This window comes from Oncorhynchus clarkii, chromosome 6 (genome assembly GCF_045791955.1).
Source record: "Oncorhynchus clarkii lewisi isolate Uvic-CL-2024 chromosome 6, UVic_Ocla_1.0, whole genome shotgun sequence".
Lineage (NCBI taxonomy): Eukaryota > Metazoa > Chordata > Actinopteri > Salmoniformes > Salmonidae > Oncorhynchus > Oncorhynchus clarkii.
This window is the reverse complement of record NC_092152.1, coordinates 37,944,909-37,965,069: the sequence shown is the minus strand read 5'-3', so window position 1 is coordinate 37,965,069 and position 20,161 is coordinate 37,944,909. Positions and strand designations below refer to the sequence as shown.

Genomic DNA, 20,161 nt, shown 5'->3' with positions numbered 1-20,161 from the left:
TGTACTCAAATCTCAAAAACACTAAATTGAATTCAATCGTGGCCTGGGTGGGTCTAGCAGTTAGGGCCGCTGCCTGCAGCACGCACATATAGCTACATTTTCACACTAGATTTGCCGTTGGTTAACAAGGAAATATTTCATTTTGATTGTACGGAATGGTTGTCAAATTGATAAATCGCCATTAGTCTGTTCAAAAATGACTAAATTGATGCAATGACAATACCAACCTGACGGCAAACATATCTTAAGTGAGCAGTAATGAGGTGACCAATAATGGTTGCAATTGAGATCAGCTGGGTGAATTTAACAAGCACTGATGGTTAACGAGACATGAGCTGGCAGAATGTCTAGGCCGGACGTCAAAAATGGCATGTCCCAATCCCATGTATCTTTTGCCAGGGAGGCTATCCCATAAAAAAATCTGAATTAATGGCAGACAGAAATCCACGCTTGGATAAAGTTTCCAGGAAAATAAGGAATAACTTCGCAAAATGTAAGTATAACAGTTATTTATGCGGGTTAATAAAAGTAGTTGTGAGGAGTGAGGATAATTTCTCCCCCCCTTGTCTTTTTCCAGATTGAAGGACATCCCACCCTGACAGGAAAATTTGCCACCGGACAAGTGACTGGAAAGATTTTCATTTAGCGGACATTTGAGATATGTACCAGTCATCGATATGCATTAGCTGCGTAACACATTAGGGTGTCTACCCACGCAGCCAGCGCCATCAATAAATGAGGGATATTCACCAAATGAGCCACATAAGTCCTTAAAAACAGATTTTAACAAATTACAAAAACAAAATCCTTGTGTAGCACATGCACAACTTTACAGCCTACTGTTTGAATGGTTTTTACTTTCCTAAAACTAAAATGTTCCACCTGACGGTTCAGCTGTCAGAGATTTGAGCACTAAATGCATCAGGGCATTGCATACATAGGCCTATAGGCTTAGGTATCCACTGTATGATATTAATATTTCAAAAATATATATATAAAGAAAGAGAAGCTTTCGGCCTAGCTCCAGAAAGTGTGAGAGAGATAGAGATATGCCTGCAAGCTAGCTACAACACCAACATGCATTTCTTTATAATTGTCAGATAGACTACTGCATCTGCTGTACAGATAATGGCATACGGAAGGAGGCTAATTCATTATTTTTCGATACAAATATTTTTTATAAAGATAATCATTATATTGTTAGATTAAAGTAGTAACTCTGGTAGGTCTGAAACAGTCTTCTTCAACTCAAGTTCAACTGTCGGAGTCGGTTGGAGTTCAAGTGCGTACTGTCTTCATTTCATAGGCCTGCTGTATAATAGGTTAATAGCCACACAACACCAAACGTTCACAAAATGTTCTAAACCTTATTAGGGTGATATACAGTAGTAAGTCAAGCCATTGTTTATAGTGAAAATATGAGCATGATATTAAATTGCAGCAAACACATTACTGTTGGAACTTCATTTGGCCAAAGAAAATAGTTCAACAGAATGCAACAAAACACTTGCGAACTGGATTAAACCTTCACAAAAGCTTTGAACAGGCTATATTGAGCAGTTACCAATAAAGGCTAGTGCCTACCATACCCAACAAATGACAGTATAGGCTAATGATATTTATTTTACAAAATGCCTACTTATAACCCATTTTAAGCTAAAAATGGACCACACAATTAAAAAGACAGATCAAACTTAATTTATCCAACGAAAATGTCTCAACAGAATGAAACAAAACATGTTTTTCATATTTAAAGAACTGGTTTAGATGAATAAATAGGTATACAATAATAACAATGATATACAGTAATAATAATGATAAAACGATTTATTATAAATATGAAAAAATAAAGTAAAAAAATGGCATCCTACCTGAATAGCGAGTTGCACAGTAGTAGCCTGCATTTGTCCATTTGTGTGGAATAAAATATTATTCTGCTAATGTGTTCTATCATGCAAATGACATGACATGCTTTTATAAAATGCCCGTTTTTCCCCCAGACCCTGCAACAACAAAAATCCACATGTGTGGAAATCCTAAAAACGTGTCTGCTCAACTGTATGCCACTACGCAAATGTAATTATAGATGCATGCAATGCTTATTATAAAGGGGACCCCGGGGCACGTGCACTACCTGCCCGTTTGGTAGCACGGCCCTGGCTCTACACAAGTAGACTGCTGGCTGGACTACTACTGCCAAACGACCAATGAGGAAGAAGCGGGGCGGAGAACAGTCGACGGTTGTACTACAGCATAGTACTGCAAACAGCTGTGGAAGCGTCTTCTGCTTTGTACACACGTTTCGCTGATCTGGTCAATGGATTACACAGTTTCCCTACAAGTGCAACATCAATTGACGGTGTTCCCGACACACTTGTACCAGGGTTACAGTTTGGAGTTACAGGTACATCTCAGATATGCATTAGGCTACTTAGCCTATGTGTGATTTGATTTCCGTTTTACTTACATCGGTTACCAAACTAAGATCGCTTTCCATCTCTATAGACAGAGAACGAGACTATAAAACTAGAACTGTCTTTACTGTTTTCAGCTCTTTCGTGGTCAGTTTTGCATGCCCGCTGCGCTGCGTGCAATATCAGCATCCTTTTTGACAATGCCTGAAGATTTTCGATGTGCACATGAGCCAGCGTAACGAGAAACAGTGTCCTCCTCTCCTCCATCTAGGCTATTTGATGATGGATTCATGACACCGTGTTTGGAAGTACCGGGTAGCCTGATGCGGAGGTTAAATGATGCGCTTAAATTGCCAATCTCATTCAACGGTTTCATAAACACTCGGTGTGATATGATGCAGACCTATTTAAGTTCGACATTTAAATCGATAGTTTGGACTTTTGGCGATGATAATTTTGCGTCTCAATGTGCTTAGAAAGTGGGATGGGATGGCATCGGAGGCAAAACAATTCCTCATCTCATTTAGTCGGCTATCCATGCCTATTTAACTCATACGGACCTTTCACGTAGATTGTTTTTGCTACATTTATATTTATGATAATTTCGTCAAGGCGAACCTTCATGAATGTCATTTATGGGATTCCAATAGTTCATCCAGTTAAAGTGAGTTGAACTCACCTGTCATAGGCAACTGTAATATAGGCAATCTAGTTGGCCTTTGTTTGCATGTGTTTGGTTTTACATTTGCCCGCTGTTCAGCACAATGCATTGTATTTGAGAAGTTTGTGTGTGGCTATTTTGAGTATTCTATTGTATCCCGCCATTGGATTGTGACTACACCAAATGAGGATTAGTTTAGTCATTTGTCATGACATTATCCTCATACACTCTAAAAAAGCTACATCACACAAAACCGGAATGGAATTGACCTCTTAGCTATCTGTGTTTACCTCGTAGCTATCTGTGTCCAATTTGATTGGCAATGCATGTATGGATGCGCGCAATGCACTCTCTGCCTCTGACTTTGACGTATCAAATTCACCTCAACATCTTATACTGGCTATAGTGTCCTATTTAATAGTTCTCATCAAATATTTGCCAAGTTTTCTTAAAAAACACGTATTTCCTTTACTGAACAATCCTGACTTCCCTCCAGTCAGGTGTCTTATTAAAAGAACCACAGGAAGGGCTTTGAAAAAGCATTTTAATTAGATATGCTACAGAAATCCTAAAGTGTTTATTTGTAGAAGTTCAACGACAAGGCATCAATTGTTAATCTGGAATTGTTGCATTTTACATTTTAGTGCAAGGCTTTGAAGTGTGTTCACCAGGTGGTGTCTAGATTATCTTTATCTTTACTACATTATTATGTTTGCTTTATATTATCTTTGCTTTATTTTTTTTATATTATCTTTGCTTTATCCACTTCCTCCAGAGCGCATGCAGCGATCCTCTCCTTTTGTTGCATAGTTTTTTACTTATGTGACTCTGCTGCTGTGCCTCTCTCAGGTTTTCAATTTGTGTAACAAAGTCGATCTTTTATTTGGCTTTCTAAAAGGATCGGAGATAAAAAAGACCATAACATTGAGACTGATACAGTAGCTTTGGGTAGATCATTATAGCAAATGTCCGTCTCTTTCTGCAGTGCAGTTTCTGCACTTTAATTGAGCGGCATGCAACAGCCCCATAACGTCCTAGCATCATTTCTCAACAATTCTGATATTATAGTGGTCTTTATTATTGTCCAAGATTCAAATTATTGGGGTCCTGGGCAAACCCTAAAATCCATAACAAATCATGTCACCCCCATTAGCCTTACAATCATTTAACTATACAGAAGACATCTCGAGCATTTCAAATATCATGCGTCGCTCCAGCCCACAGTTTATGGCACCCTCAATGGTCAATGTGTGATTCAAACCTCAATTAATCTATCTCACTTGGCAAAAACTGGTTGAATTAACGTTGTTTCCTCATAATTTCAATAAGAAAATTAAATGTGATGACGTTGAATAAACGTGGAAAATTGATTGGATTTAAAAAAAAATGTATCAACATAAGTGAATTTCTTATTCTTTCACCCAACTTTGAACCCAAATCCAATTACATGGTCAGCGTGACATTCTTTTCCCATTAGTTGATAACAACCAAATGTAAATCAAAACTAGATGATGAACTGACATCTGTGCTCAGTGGGATGGTTGTTTCCTCCATTTCCTCTGCAGGCTATGGATTACGACCAAATGGCACCCTTTTCCATCAGATTCAGATTCAGACAACTTTAACATCCTAATGGTGTATTTAAAATAACATCATCATAGCAAATGATATTTACAAGCCAGTAAACTGGACAAGTGCAAATCCATGAAAATGGGCCAGTTCAAAAGTAGTGGACTATATTGAATAGGGTGTCATTTTTAATGCATCCTTTAACATAATTTGCAATTAAAATCCTCCACTTGTCAATTGACTTGTTATGGAGTATTTGGAGTTTTAATTATACTTGCCAGACAATTCCCATCACTGCTGTTGTTCAATAAAAATGTCTTTCTCCGGTCTGCTTGATTCAAAATTTGATCAGTCGGTTGCCAGAGTTGTAAAATGTTCCTACTATCACTCTCTTAGGAGAGGCTCACTGTACTAAACCACAGGGTGGATCCATCAGAGCCTTGTGGTTTGGTACAGTGAGCCTTTGTTTTTCATTATCTTAAAACAGTGCTGTTTGTCGCAGCATGCCTGCTGTCAGTGACATGGACTAGATTTCTTCAAAAGTTGTCTGTATGTGAGGGTTCCAGAATATGAAGTGTATTTGGGGTGTTTTACATGTCTGTGAGGACCTACTTAATACTCATACAACACATATACTATGCACATGCAAGCTCTCCAACTTTACACAGCTTTTTGCAAGTGATCTACCTCTCACTTTAACAATCCCAGATATATTTGTTCAGACTCTCAATTTCATATCGTTTGTGGTAAAAAGCTTATGATCCCTCTCTACCGTCAGTGATTTGTTAGGGTTCTAAAATAAAGCGCTTTAAAGCTCTGTGCTTCAGCGTCATCAATAAATGTTTGCTTTTGTTAAGTAAAAATTGCCCTAATGTTTAGTTGGTTCTTCAAAATCCTCCTTTCAGTCACAGTCTGTACACAGAGAGACCAAAATAAACCCTAAAGATGTTTATGAACACCTTATGTAACAATTAACTTCAATGAGATCCGTCAAATACACACTCTGGTGTTAGAAAGATGTAAAATAAAATCTACTTAACAGTTCGAGCTACTGCACTTGGCACTTCCACATGTGTCACATGAGCTGGTCAAAGGGCATTGAATAAAAGGATATGAAAGTATCATGTGAAACTCCCTGAAGTACTCTTAGATTGCAGTAGCATCTGAAAAAAAAAAAATATTGTCAGAAGGCTAATTATACTGTATAATTTGTGCATTTGGAAAGTATTCAGACCCCTTGATTTTTTCCACATTTTGTTACATTACAGCCTTATTCTAAAATTGATTAAATTGTTTTTTTCCCTCATCAATCTACTCATAATACCCCATAATGACAAAGCAAAAACACGTTTTTAGAAATGTTTGCAAATGTATAAAAAAAACAGTATGACATTTACATAAGTATTCAGACCCTTTACTCAGCACCTTTGGCAGATATTACAGCCTCAAGTCTTCTTGGGTATGAGGCTAGAAGCTTGGCACACCTGTATTTGGGGAGTTTCTAGGTCTCTCCAGAGATGTTAGATCGGGTTCAAGTCCGGGCTCTGTCTGGGCCACTCTCAGAGACTTGTCCCGAAGCCACTTCTGCATTGTCTTGACTGTGTGCTTCGGGTCATTGTCCTGTTGGAAGGTGAACCTTTGCCCCAGTCTGAGGTCCTGAGAGCTCTGGAGCAGGTTTTCATCAAGGATCTCTCTGTATTTTGCTCCGTTCATCTTTCCCTCGATCCTGACTAGTCTCCTAGTTCCTGCCGCGTAAAAAATCCCCACAGCATGATGTTGCCACCACCATGCTTCACCAAAGGGATGGTGCCAGGTTTCCTGCAGACAGGACGCTTGGCATTCAGGCGAAAGAGTTCAATCTTGGTTTCATCAGACCAGAGAATCTTGTTTCTCATGGTCTGACAGTCCTTTAGGTGCCTTTTGGCAAACTCCAAGCAGGCTGTCATTTGCCTTTTACTGAGGAGTGGCTTCCGTCTGGCCACTCTACCATAAAGTCCTGATTGGTGGGGTGCTGCAGAGATGGTTGTCCTTCTGAACGGTTCTCCCATCTCAACAGAGGAACTCTCGAGATCTATCCAAGTGACCATCGGGTTCTTGGTCATCTCCCTGACCAAGGCCCTTCTTCCCTGATTGCTACATTTGGCCGGCGGCCAGCTCTAGGAAGAGTCTTGGTGGTTCCAAATTTCTTACATTTAAGAATGATGGATTCCACTGTGACACAATCTTTTTCGGAGCTCTCCGGACAATTCCTTCAACCTCCTGGCTTCGTTTTTTCTCTGACATGCACTGTCAACTGTGGGACCTTATATAGACAGGTGCGTACCTTTCCAAATCATGTCCAATCAATTTAATTTACCAAAGGTAAACTCCAATCAAGTTGTAGAAACATCTCAAGGATGATCAATGGAATCAAGATGCACCTGAGCTCAATTTCAAGTCTCATAGCAAAGGGTCTGAATAATTATGTAAATAAGGTATTTCTGGTTTTGTTTTTTAATACATTTGCAAAAATGTCTAGAACCCTGTTTTCGCTTGAGGATTTTTAGTAAGGTATTTCTGGTTTTTTTTCTTCTTATAACTTGTTTTTACTTTTTCATTATTGGGTATTGTGTGTAGATTTTTGTTTAATCCATTTTCGAGAAAGGCTGTAACGTAACAAAATGTGGAAAAAGGGAATGGGTCTGAATACTTTCCGAATGAGAGAGAGAGAGAGAGATGTAAATTAAAAACGGCATCCCTTTGTCCACATTGATGAGCTGTTACTGGCATGAGCGAGTATTTAAAATCTTGCTCATTATATGGATCAGATTGGGTTGTTGTATGCCTAATCATAATTGATGCTCCTTTGTGGATCAGGCTGAGAGCAGGCCAGCTTTTTTTAGGAAGACATCCATTTAGGCTTGATTTACTTTGAAATCTATAAAAGCATCAGTGTTCCGGAACCCAAGCACACCCCCCTGTATGCATGGTCCTTTACAACAGGTTTATGGACACCAGTGTTACATCAGGATATTTACCCTTTCTGGCTAAGTAATCTAAATGTAATCTACAGTAACTGGAGAAAATATAAGTGATTAAATAGACCAGAGTCATAATATAACCACACACACACACACACACACACGCACGCACGCACGCACGCACACACACACACACACACACACACACACACACACACACACACACACACACACACACACACACACACACACACACACACACACACACACACACACACACACACACACACACACACACACACACACACACACACTCAAGTGACTAAACACTTGACACTCGACCTAAATGTCTCTGTCACTGGCCCGACACCAGTCTGATGATTGTGCTGAGGTGTAGTCTACTGTAGGCACACTGCCCAGACTGTACTGTAATGTTTTCGCTCAACTGCTCTGTTGTCAGTAGGCAGGCCACACCAGAGTCTTCTATTGAGATAAATAGCTCTCTGGGGTTACAACTAAATAAAAGACAAAGACAAACCACAACAAACGTCAGCCCTGTGCTGTGTATTACGTGCTGCGTGTCCTGCAATTCAACATGTAGAATCATCGGGAAATTAACAGAAAATTACAGCGGATGTTCTGTGGTCAGAGGCTACAGAACGGCCACCCGCTGTTTTTAAACGTTCGTCAACTCAGTCTGCTTTGTCCTTCAGGCAAACACTTTAGAATATTGGATGTAGATTGACAATACTGCTGCAATGGTAGTAATGGTTATGAGTTGTTGGTATTCTATGTATTCTTGTATTCAATGCTCAGCAGCCTGAGATACCCCATTTAAAGCCCAGTATCTGAGTGTGCTGCTGCCTCGGTATATAATGTGGCCTGGTTAGTCCATTCTCTTGGGAGATCCACTGAAAACTGGTAGAGATGTCTAAGTATGCGTTCACAAGGCACCCAATGCCCTACAAAGGCTGCGCTAAACAGGCAGCCCAATTCTGATACTTTTACCACTAATTGGTCTGTTGACCATTCACATCAGATCTTTTCACATCATATCTTTTTCAGAGCTGATCTGATTGGTCCAAAGACCAAAAATATCAGTATTGCGCTGCTTGTCTAAATGCAGCCATAGTGCACTAGTTTTGACCAGGGCCCATAGGCAGGGATCATCAACTAGATTCAGTCACAGGCCAACCTTTTCTTGCGCGGATGGTCAGGGGGCCGGAACAACTTCCTAATATTGAGTTGCACCCCCCTTTTCCCATCAGAACAGCCTCAGTTCATTGGGGTATGGATTCTACAAGGTGTCGAAAGCGTCCCACAGGAATGCTGGCCCATGTTGACTCCAATGCTTCCCACAGTTCTCCTTTGGGAGGTGGACCATTCTTGATACACATGGGAAACTGTTGAACATGAAAAACCCAGCAGTTTTGCAGTTGTTGACACAAACCAATGCCCCTGGCACCTACCTGTTCATACCCTGGCACTTAAATATTTTGTCTTGCCCATTCACCCTCTAAATGGCACACAATCCATGTCTCAATTGTCTCAATGATTAAAACTTTAACCTGTCTCCTCCCCTTCATCTACACTAATTGAAGTGGATTTAACAAGTGACATCAATAAGGGATCATAGCTTTCACGTCCTGGAAAGAGTAGGTGTTCCTAATGTTTGGTATACTTAGTGTAGATGTGCTCACAATGCACTCTATCTGACCTCCAGTAAGCTCTTGGGATGGAGAGTTGAGCACTGTTTACTGAACTCAAACGATTTAAGTACTTGAGAAGGATGTGCATATTTATATAATCCAGATGAAGTAGATCATTTATAAATAGATAAATAGTCCCACAGTCTTTTTTCACCTTTATTTAACCAGGTAAGTCCCACAGTCTTTTTTCACCTTTATTTAACCAGGCTAGTTGAGAACAAGTTCTCATTTGCAACTGCGACCTGACCAAGATAAAGCAAAGCAGTGTGACACAGACAACACAGAGTTACACATGGAAAAAACAAACAAGCCAATAACACAAACAAGTCAATGGCACAGTAGAGAAAGGAAAGTCTATATAAAGTGTGTGCAAAAGGCATGAGGAGGTAGGCAATAAATAGGCCATAGGAGCGAATAATTACAATTTAACAAATTAACACTGGAGTGATAAATGAGCAGATGATGATGTGCAAGTAGAGAAACAGACGTGCAAAAGAGCAGAAAAGTAAATAAAATAAAAAGAGTATGGTGATGAGGTAGGTAGATTGGGTGGGCTATTTACAGATGGACTATGTACAGCTGCAGTGATCGGTTAGCTGCTCAGATAGTTGATGTTTAAAGTTGGTGAGGGAAATAAAAGTATCCAAATTCAGTGATTTTTGCAATTCGTTCCAGTCACTGGCAGCAGAGAACTGGAAGGAAAGGTGGCAAAATGGGGTGTTGGCTTTGGGGATGATCAGTGAGATATACCTGCTGGAACGTGTGCTACGGGTGGGTGTTGTTATCGTGACCAGTGAACTGAGATAAGGCGGAGCTTTACCTAGCATAAACTTATAGATGACCTGGAGCCAGGCGACGAATATGTAGCGAGGGCCAGCCGACTAGAGCATACAGGTCGCAGTGGTGGATGGTATAAGGTGATTTGGTAACAAACCGGATGGCACTGTGATAAACTGCATCCAGTTTGCTGAGTAGAGTGTTGGAAGCTATTTTGTAGATGACATCGCCGAAGTCGAGGATCGGTAGGATAGTCAGTTTTGCTAGGGTAAGTTTGGCGGCATGAGTGAAGGAGGCTTTGTTGCGAAATAGAAAGCCGGTTCTAGATTTGATTTTGGATTGGAGATGTTTAATATGAGTCTGTAAGGAGAGTTTACAGTCTAGCCAGACACCTAGGTATTTATAGTTGTCCACATATTCTAGGTCGGAACCGTCCAGGGTGGTGATGCTAGTCGGGCGGGCGGGTGCGTTTAGCGAACGGTTGAAAAGCATGCATTTGCTTTGACTAGCGTTTAAGAGCAGTTGGAGTTGGAGTGGCTAATGAAATCATAGTACCCGTGTAATCAGCCTCCTTGCATTGTTTGCTGTTACATGCAGTTTTTGAAACATACTCAATGTTAGCTATTTGATCATTAATTCCTTCCTACCATCCTCTCACTTCTCTTTTAGTTCGCATGTGGTTCCCTCCCTGTATCAGAGGCATTTTTTGTACTATGGCCTTAGTCCAGGAGCTCTACTACTGAATGTACAATGTCTCTTATTCAGGCTGGAATTAATGCAGTTGCTGAGTTGAGATTGTATGTGTTGCCAAGACAATGCGGTCTCTCTCTCTCTCTCTCTCTCTCTCTCTCTTTCCAATCACAACCACTCTACTCTAGTCTGCTACCTCAGGATGCTATTGTTCTCTATTTGTAGTAAGAGTTAGAACGTCTTGGACAGATATCTAAATTGTGGATTTGGAGAGCATCCAAGATGCATGACCCTTGAACAGAGGGATACACTACTGATTATACATAGCAACAATTAGCAAAAGACAACTGTTCTTAATTTGCAAAGTTGGGTGGCCATTGTACACCATCAATGATTCAGTATTGCACTGCTTTGGGACTTCACGTTTATTGTCACGTTGAGAGATGCTTACATACATAATCTTTTAGCATTCTGAATACAGCGCATATACTGTGTATACCTCAAGTGGTGTTGAGGCCTGTTGAGGGAATATGGTGGAACAAAATAAATAATGAACTCAGAAAGATAAGTTAATGAGTACCTGATGGAATTGAGATGCAAAGCTGGAAGGTTTGTTTGTTTTTTTGATTTATTACCCTGTCTAATCCTGATATCTGTTATTTTCTGCAGTCGTAACTTATTACTGATGTCTGATCCATGATTTGTGTGGAGACTTTTGAAGTTATGCGGGGCACGTGATGTCATCACATAACTATATGCACCACTCCACATTTAATTTTAAACGCCTAGCCTACTGATGGCAAAATATTTTTATTTTTTTTACTATGGACGATAATGGTTCCACTTTAAATGACATGCAGCGAGGGTTGCACATTTTGGGGAATATTCAGAGGTGGAAACTTTCTGTGGGAATTAACGGGAATATAATATGCAAATTAATATTAATACCATTTAAATGTAGATGTTTTTTTGTATTGGATATATTTCCCATATCATATGGAGAAAGAAACATAAACCTTTTACCTTATCACGAGTAGACATAATTGCAAATTATTAAATCCTTCCAATAGAAATAAAAAAACAATTTAGTTACGAATTGAACTTTAATTAAATGAGTTGACTCTTCACATGTGATGATTTCACTGAACAACCAAAGTAATGGAATATTGAATGATCCCCAATGATCCATCACATCTCCCAAAAAACGTTTTCAACGTTTTTAAAATGATAGTCTAGAAACAAAATATTTGGTTGTCTTTCTCTCAGGCTTCCATGTCTTCTCCCTGGACCTCCTCAATGTCCATCTCTTGAACATCAGACTCTGAGCCTCACCTTCACTGTCACTTTCCAACCTTGTTGAGGATGGCTCGTTGTCAGGCTCAAAAAGCCTAAAATTTGCCCAGATGGCCACCAATTTTTCAACCCTTGTATTGGTCAGCCTGTTGCATGCTTTGGTGTGTGTGTTCCCAAACAAGGACCAGTTGCGCTCTGAGGCGCCTGATGTTGGGATTTGGCGAATGATGGAGGCAACAGGGGAAAGAGCCTCAGATCCACAAAGTCCATTCCACCAGTTGTCTGATGAGATATGTTGGCTCGACTGCCATATTGCATCTCCATCCCAAAGCCCTTGCTTTGTTGTGTACTTCCCCAGACTGCCAAGAACCTTACCCTCATCTAGGCCAAGGTGGTGAGACACGGTAGTGATGACGCCATAGGCCTTTTTGATCTCTGCACCAGACAGTATGTTCTTGCCAGCATACCTGGGGTCCAACATGTACGCTGCAGCATGTATGGGCTTCAGGCAGAAGTCTTCACGCTTTTTGATGTATTTCAGAACTGCAGTTTCCTCTGCTTAGAACAACAGTGAAGTGGGCAGGGCATTATGGATTTCTTCTCTTACATCTGCAAGCAGAGTATGAATATCAGACAGGATGGCATTGTCTCCCTCAATCCGTGCAATGGCTACTGCTACAGGTTTCAGGACTTTCAGGCTGCTTACCACTCTCTCCCAAAATACATCATCCAGGAGGATCCTCTTGATGGGGCTGTCCATATCGGCAGACTGTGATATGTCCATTTCTTGGAGAGACTCCTTCCCCTCCAGGAGACCGTCAAACATGATGACACCCAACAGGTGTTGCTGGGCAGCTTCAATGTGGCACTCTTATTCTTCTCACTTTTCTTGGTGAGGTAGATTGCTGCTATAACTTGATGACCCTTCACATACCTAACCATTTCCTTGGCTCTCTTGTAGGGTGTATCCATTGTTTTCAGTGCCATGGTGTCCTTGAGGAGCAGATTCAATGCATGAGCAGCCCACCAATGGGTGTGATGTGAGGGTAGGACTCCTCCACTTTAGACCAAGCATCCTTCATATTTGTAGCGCTGTCTGTCACCAGTGCAAATACCTTCTGTGGTCCAAGGTCATTGATGATTGCCTTCAGCTCATCTGCAATGTAGAGACCGGTGTGTCTGTTGTCCCTTGTGTCTGTGCTCTTGTAGAAAACTGGTTGAGGGGTGGGATATGATGTAGTTAATTATTCCTTGCCCATGAACATTCAACCACCCATTAGAGATGATTGCAATAGAGTCTGCTTTCTCTGATTTGCTTGACCTTCACTTGAACTCTGTTGAACTCTGCATCCAGCAAATGACTAGATAAAGCGTGTTTGGTTGGAGGGGTGTATGCTGGGCGAAGAACATTCAGAAATCTCTTCCAATACACATTGCCTGTGAGCATCAGAGGTGAACCAGTTGCATACACAGCTCGATCAAGACATTCATCAGCATTTCTTTGACTACGTTCCTCCATTGAGTCAACAAAAACTTCTGATTCCAGGAGGACCATGAGCTGTTGCTATCGATAAGGTGTCTGATTCATGATTTTCACCTTATAGAAGTAGAGGGACTTTTGAGGGACCTTTGTCAGAGGTTGCTTGTTGTGTGCGCTGAGGAAACTTTATGCACTTGGTCAGATGATTCTGCATCTTTGTTGCATTCTTCACATATAATTTGGCACAGTATTTGCAAATGTACACAGCTTTTCCTCCTACATTAGCTGCAGTGAAATGTCTCCACACATCAGATAGTGCCCGTGGCATTTTCCTGTAGAGATTAGAAAAAAATGAGTTAAAAAAACCCAAATACAATTCCATGTACAGATAAAAAGTTAAGCAGTTAGATTAAACAACTCCTTTGTAAGATAAATGTTTTAAAATGAAACATGTATGGAAACAGGTGAATTAACACTCCTCGGTTAGCAGGCTCAAGCGAGCAAAAACCACATGGTAGCAAAAACGAACTAGCAGAAAATGTTAACAAGTAAGAAATGATTTAAACACACTTTGCTGTAGGCCATTATTTACTAGTTAACAAAAAAATAATGTATGTTATATAAAATATATTCACCCCACCCAATATTGGAATCAAAACTTAACAGAAAGCATGTAGTCATTGGCTCACACACTGTAGTAGTGTGGGCTCAATAGCATCTCATTAGTGTGCAAGATCTTGAGAATCAGCTGTACATGTGATGGAAGAGTGCACTGCACATGTGATGGAAGAATGTACTGTGCATGCAGAGGGTTGCAATTCCAATGAATTGGGGATAGTTTAACCAAAATATGTCACAAGACCTAGAATTGCCTTATGTGTATCCCACAAAAAAGGTTCACTGTTATAAGCTAACTTTTTGATGAATTTAAGCAAAATTCCCAGGCTTAACTTTTTAAAGTTTCCGACCCTTACCAACCCTACGTGCAGCTTATAAAGGCTTCATAAAGCCTTCATAAAACCTTCATAAATGTATTACAAATCATCTATAACTGTTTGTCATGCTTTATAAAGGGTTCATAGATGCATAACTGTGTGACTTAGCCACCAATGTCAAATGTGACACAACCCACTATGTCAAATATGACATAAACCTGGGTGGCAGGGTGGCATAAGCACCACTTAATAAAGGCCTTATCAATCATATTAAATTGAGGCTTCACCAAGCATTTATAATCCTGTCATGCATCTTGGTAGAGCATTGCAATGCCAGGATATTGGGTTCGATTCTGCTAAATTGCATATTATATTTCACTAAAACATTTAATAGGATGGCCCACCTTCTTTCCCTCTTGGGTACATAGTCAATATTGGACCCAACCTCAACTTCCCCAAAAATGTTGTGCTGCAGGATGACAAACTCTAAAGTGCAGTCCTGCACATAAAAAAAAAAACGTTTTTAGGGCCTTTTAAAATGTAAATCTGTTTAAATGTTTTGCCTACTTCAGTTTTTTTTCCAAAAAATTAAGTTCTTTGTTTTGCAGGTTTCAGATTTGCCCTATTTTTTTCTGGTTTACCTCAGTTTTTTTCAACACTTTTTTAAATAGAAAAACCAAGTATAAGCGGGTTTTTTGTAGTGCAGTAAGCGCATGTGATGTGATTCGGCCGCCAATGGAGTGGAGTAAAAGGCCAGCAACACCCCGTATTATTCAGAGCCCCATGAAATGACACCATATATACATTCTACAGACCCTACTGAAAATTCCATACAATACTTTTACTGTGGCAACCAGAATAGTTCTTGCTCTAAGCCAATATGTATACAGTGATTCGTATTGGGGGCATTTATTTGACCTTGGAACATGTTTAAAACCCTAATTTAATGAAAATGTCACTTAAATATGAACAAATATTAATCATTGTTAATGATTAGACAATTATTTTTCATATATCATGAATGGTTATTGACACTTTTCTACTATTACAAAGGGGACTTTTATTTGGAACATTTTCGGAATAAACTTTTTTAGTGTTGCTGACGAGACGCTGATCATGTGATGCCCACTTGTGCTGCCACTGGAGAGCGAAAGACAAGTAAGTTCATCTTTATTCATTGTAATTTAAATTTGTTTGTAGTTAAGTGTTGAGTAAAGAGTACACACTGTAGCCTTCTCTGAAATTGCTAACTAGCCAAAATGTATCTAGCTAGTAGGCTCAGCTAAATACCAATCCCCCTAGATACAGCCACGTCTCATATTCACGTCACAAGATTGGTAAATTAAAGAGGAATATAATAATATGAATTGAGTTTCCCATCTTCCCATTTAGAGTTTCTGATTTTCAGCACAGAAATGCACTTATCCAGATGGTTTGACAAAGGTATTTCCTAACAGACAGGCTAACTTACTTTGTTGTTACTTTTAGATTGGAACCAACATACCAGCAGGAAGATAGGCAAGAAACATTTGTCCGACAACACAGGGACAAGCGACACTATTCACAGCCCTGTGTAATTTTCAATATAATTGCATTGCTCGACTTTTTGAAACTTAATGTATTTGTATTGATTTGAAATGTACAAATAAAAGGAAATGTATGGTTTACACATGTCTTTAATGTTTATTTGTTTTAGCTGTTAGTGATAATTCCCTAAGTGTTAATACATTTGTGTTTACATCATCAAGCCTTTATATATGTGTTATTAATAGGGATGCAACGGTACACAGTATGTTTTCGAACCGTTCGGTACGCCCCCAATGTTCATTAAGCACACTTAAACTGCGGAATTACGATATGCATGTCATTTTCCTATAATTTACAAAACTTGCTTGTTTATCGTGCTGCAGACTACACGCACGTTGTACATTTAGATCCACAGAACCAGACACGCAGCTTGTGAACAGGCTTGGCAGGCAACTGCTTGGGGCCCCAGGCCGTTAGGGGTCTCCTGAGGGCTGACAAACTTTACTCCACAGCAATGTCCCAAAATTTGGCAACCGCAGTGACCGCAACCCCCTCCCCCTTAAACAACCAATGGACGATTTGCAATGACTTCTCAGTAGGAAACCTCCCTAAAGGGGCCCCATGAGGGGAAACTAAAAACAAATATTCTCTCAGCTCCAACGTGACAATGGCGAGCGCTAACAAGACAGACAGAAGCAAATTTGAAGAGTCACCGCCGTCTTTCAAATCCGCTGTGTGGGAACATTTTGGATTGAGCATTCAATACGATGACGAGGGTAAGAAGTCCATAAACAAACAAAGTACAGTCTGTAAGCATTGCTTTGCCACTGTCGGCTACTCGAGTGGAAACACTTCTAACATGTAGTGTCATTTACGTCGCCATCACCCGGCCGTATCCCTTGCAGATGGTGCTGGAGCAAGGAGAGTCCACCCGTTAGCAAAAACACAACAATCACTCGCTGCTGCCTTCCAACAACAATATACAACAAATTCAGAAAAACATAAAGAAATAATGAAAGCAGTGGGAGAATTCATAGCCAAAGATTTGCAGCCCTATTCGGTGGTTACTGACTCGGGATTTTGTCACCTGATGAAAGAAAATTGAACCGTGTTACAATGTACCCTCCCGCACACATTTCAGCAGCAAAGTAATTCCCAAACTCTATGAAACACCACAGAGAGAAATTTAAAATGAATTGACACAGACACCCTATCTAGCTCTCTCCACTGATAGTTGGACCTCCAGAGCAACTCAAAGCTACCTCACTGTGACGGTTCACTATGTACTGGAAGCTACCTCACTGTGAGAGTTCACTATGTACTGGTTTGGGAGATGAAGAGCTACGTGTTGCAAACTTGTCTCCTGTATGAGAGTCATACAAACGCACACTTTTCTTAAATATAAAGGTACAGAAACCATACCGTGGCCCACAAACCGTGATACATAGCGAACCGTGGGCCCACTGTACCAATGCATCCCTGGTTATTAATGACCAAAGGTGTCTGACTATAGTAAGTACAGCGTCATATGATATAAGGCATTTATGTATGTGTTATAAATGACCAAAAGAGTTCTGAATGACCGAAACAGTCTCACTTCAAACTAAGTATTACAGGACACTACATAAAGCATCAATTAATTGGTTATTAACATTCTGCTGATTTATGAAGGTTCTCTCATGATCCACAAGTTACTGTAGGGTGTGAGGTATTTAAATGGGTTGATGGACCTGCAAAGCTTGCGTTTGTGTGTGTGTGTGTCAGAATCAACATTGTTTGGATTCGTCTAACCTGAGAATACCGCAACAGGTATTCCTCTTCTGTTCCCATCCTGGAGACCAGGGCTTGATTACAACCTGTTACAATGGTGCCAACATTTTGTGGCTGATCTTTCAGCGGGGGAGTGGGTGAATGCATCAAAGACCTGACTAGGCCCAGCACCACGCGGTATGGCTCGTTTTTGTTGTGTGCGTGTTTGTGTACTGAGGAACATGTAACTTGGTTCCAGATGAATGACACTTAATTTCTTTAGGTTGGGCCTTTCATCAAGGTAAGTGTTTATTGGTGTAACGTCGTCCCCAGGCATTAACTGTGTGTGCAATAATACATTCACAAAGTATTCAGACCCCTTGACATTCTTCCACATTTTGTTACGTTACAGCCTTATTCTAAAATGAATTACATTGTTTTTCCCCCTCATCAATCTACACACAATACCCCATAATGACAAATCAAAAACAGGCTTTTAGAAACGTTTGCAAAGTTATACAAAATAAACTCCGGAAATATCACATTTACATATGCAAGTATTCAGATCCTTTACTCGGTACTATGTTGAAGCACCTTTGGCAGCGATTACAGCCTCAAGTCTTCTTGGGTATGACGCTACAAGCTTAGCACACCTGTATTTGGAGAGTCTCTCCCATTCTTCTCTGCAGATCCTCTCAAGCTCTGTCAGGTTGGATTGGGAGCGTCGCTGCATAGCTATTTTCAGGTCTCTCCAGAGATGTTCGATTGGGTTCATGTCCGGGCTCTGGCTGGGCCACTTAAGGACATTCAGAGACTTGTCCCGAAGTCACTCCTGCGTTGTCTCAGCTGTGTGCTTAGGGTTGTTGTCCTGTTGGAAGGTGATCCTTTGCCCTGAGGTCTCTGTACTTTGCTCCGTTCATCTTTCCCTCAATCATGACTAGTCTCCCAGTCCCTGCTGCTGAAAAATATCCCCACAGCATGATGCTGCCACCACCATGCTTCACCGTAGGGATGGTGCAAGGTTACCTGCAGACGTGATGCTTGGCATTCAGGCCAAAGAGTTCAATCTTGGTTTCATCAGACCAGAGAATCTTGTTTCTCATGGTCTGAGAGTCCTTTATGTGCCTTTTGGCAAACTCCAAACAGCTTGTCATGTGCCTTTTACTGAGGAGTGGCTTCCATCAGGCCACTCTACCGTAATGTTCTGATTGGTGGAGTGCTGCAGAGATTGTTGTCCTTCTGGAAGGTTCTTGCATCTTCACAGAAGAACTCTGGAGCTCTGTCAGAGTAACCGTCGGGTTCTTTTTGTAATCTTGTAAGGGATTACCAAAAACTGTAACTGTAATCCGTTACGTTACCAGCTAAAATATTGTAATCAGATTACAGATCGTTTTGAAAAACTAGATGACTACTTCTTGGATTATTTTTACATTTAATTTCTCAATGACATCTAATTTCTCAATGACATTAAAATCATTGAGCGAGTCTGACCACAAGTCAGAGACCACTATGATGACACAATAAATAGGCTATTGTAGGCTATAGTCCAAGCTATGTCTTCCAATGGTGCAACTTCTGTCAGCATCAAAATATTATCCAACATGATTAAACGTTTGGAAGTAAGGATGACAGCAGTGGTGTAGTCTACGGCGATACGGATATCACTTATTATTGATATCTCTTGGTTCATCCTCTCCACCTGCCCTTTGGGCTGATGCTGGTACCCAGAAGTGAGGCTGACCTTGAGCCCCAGTTTTTCCATGAAAGCCCTCCATACCCGTGACGTGAATTGGGGGTCACGGTCAGAGACGATGTCCTCCGGGAAGGTCATAGTGCCGGAAGACCTGCTGGAACAGTGCCTCGGTGACCTGGAGAGCGGTAGGAAGACCAGAGAGAGGAATAACCATCAGAGAAGGGGAGATCAGTTTTTGTTTTTTAATACATTTGCAAAAATGTCTAGAACACTGTTTTCGCTTGAGGATTTTTTATTTATTTAATCCATTTTAGGCTGTAACGTAACAAAATGTGGAAAAAGGGAATGGGTCTGAGCACTTTCTGAATGCACTGTAAGCCTGGGGTATCAACCATTCAAAGTTGGCCTTAGTGGGAGTCACCATAGAATTCTATAGGAATAACCTTACTGAGTAAAGTATGTGTTATCTTCATTACTTAACACAGTCAAAAATGCATAATTATGGCTAAACCCTGCTCATTTCCATAAGTGATCTTCTTAAAATTTGATTTTAAACCTAACTCTAACTAATGATGGCCAGGTTTGATGCGTTGGTCCACCAGACCTTCCGTGTATTTGGGTGGGAGTGTCTGGGAAATAGATTAGGAGTAATGTGGCTAACATGACATCACTTTAGATCATATGCCATCCTTCAGCACAACACC

At 40.5% G+C, this 20,161-nt stretch overlaps 1 protein-coding gene across 3 annotated transcripts in view; it reads left to right on the top strand.

Annotated features, from left to right (window-relative positions):
• Positions 1–2,290: 2,290 nt before the first annotated feature.
• Positions 2,291–20,161, top strand: part of LOC139411102 (zinc finger, matrin-type 4a) — a 143,018-nt gene continuing 125,147 nt past the window's right edge. The window contains exon 1 of one of the 3 annotated variants that reach the window (XM_071156957.1): positions 2,291–2,404. In XM_071156957.1, the coding sequence (XP_071013058.1) occupies positions 2,318–2,404 (87 nt within the window). In that variant the 5' untranslated portion in view covers positions 2,291–2,317. Of the gene's footprint in view, positions 2,405–16,667; positions 16,792–20,161 lie in introns of those variants that run through there. The other 2 variants (XM_071156959.1, XM_071156958.1) reach the window with 2 other exon arrangements.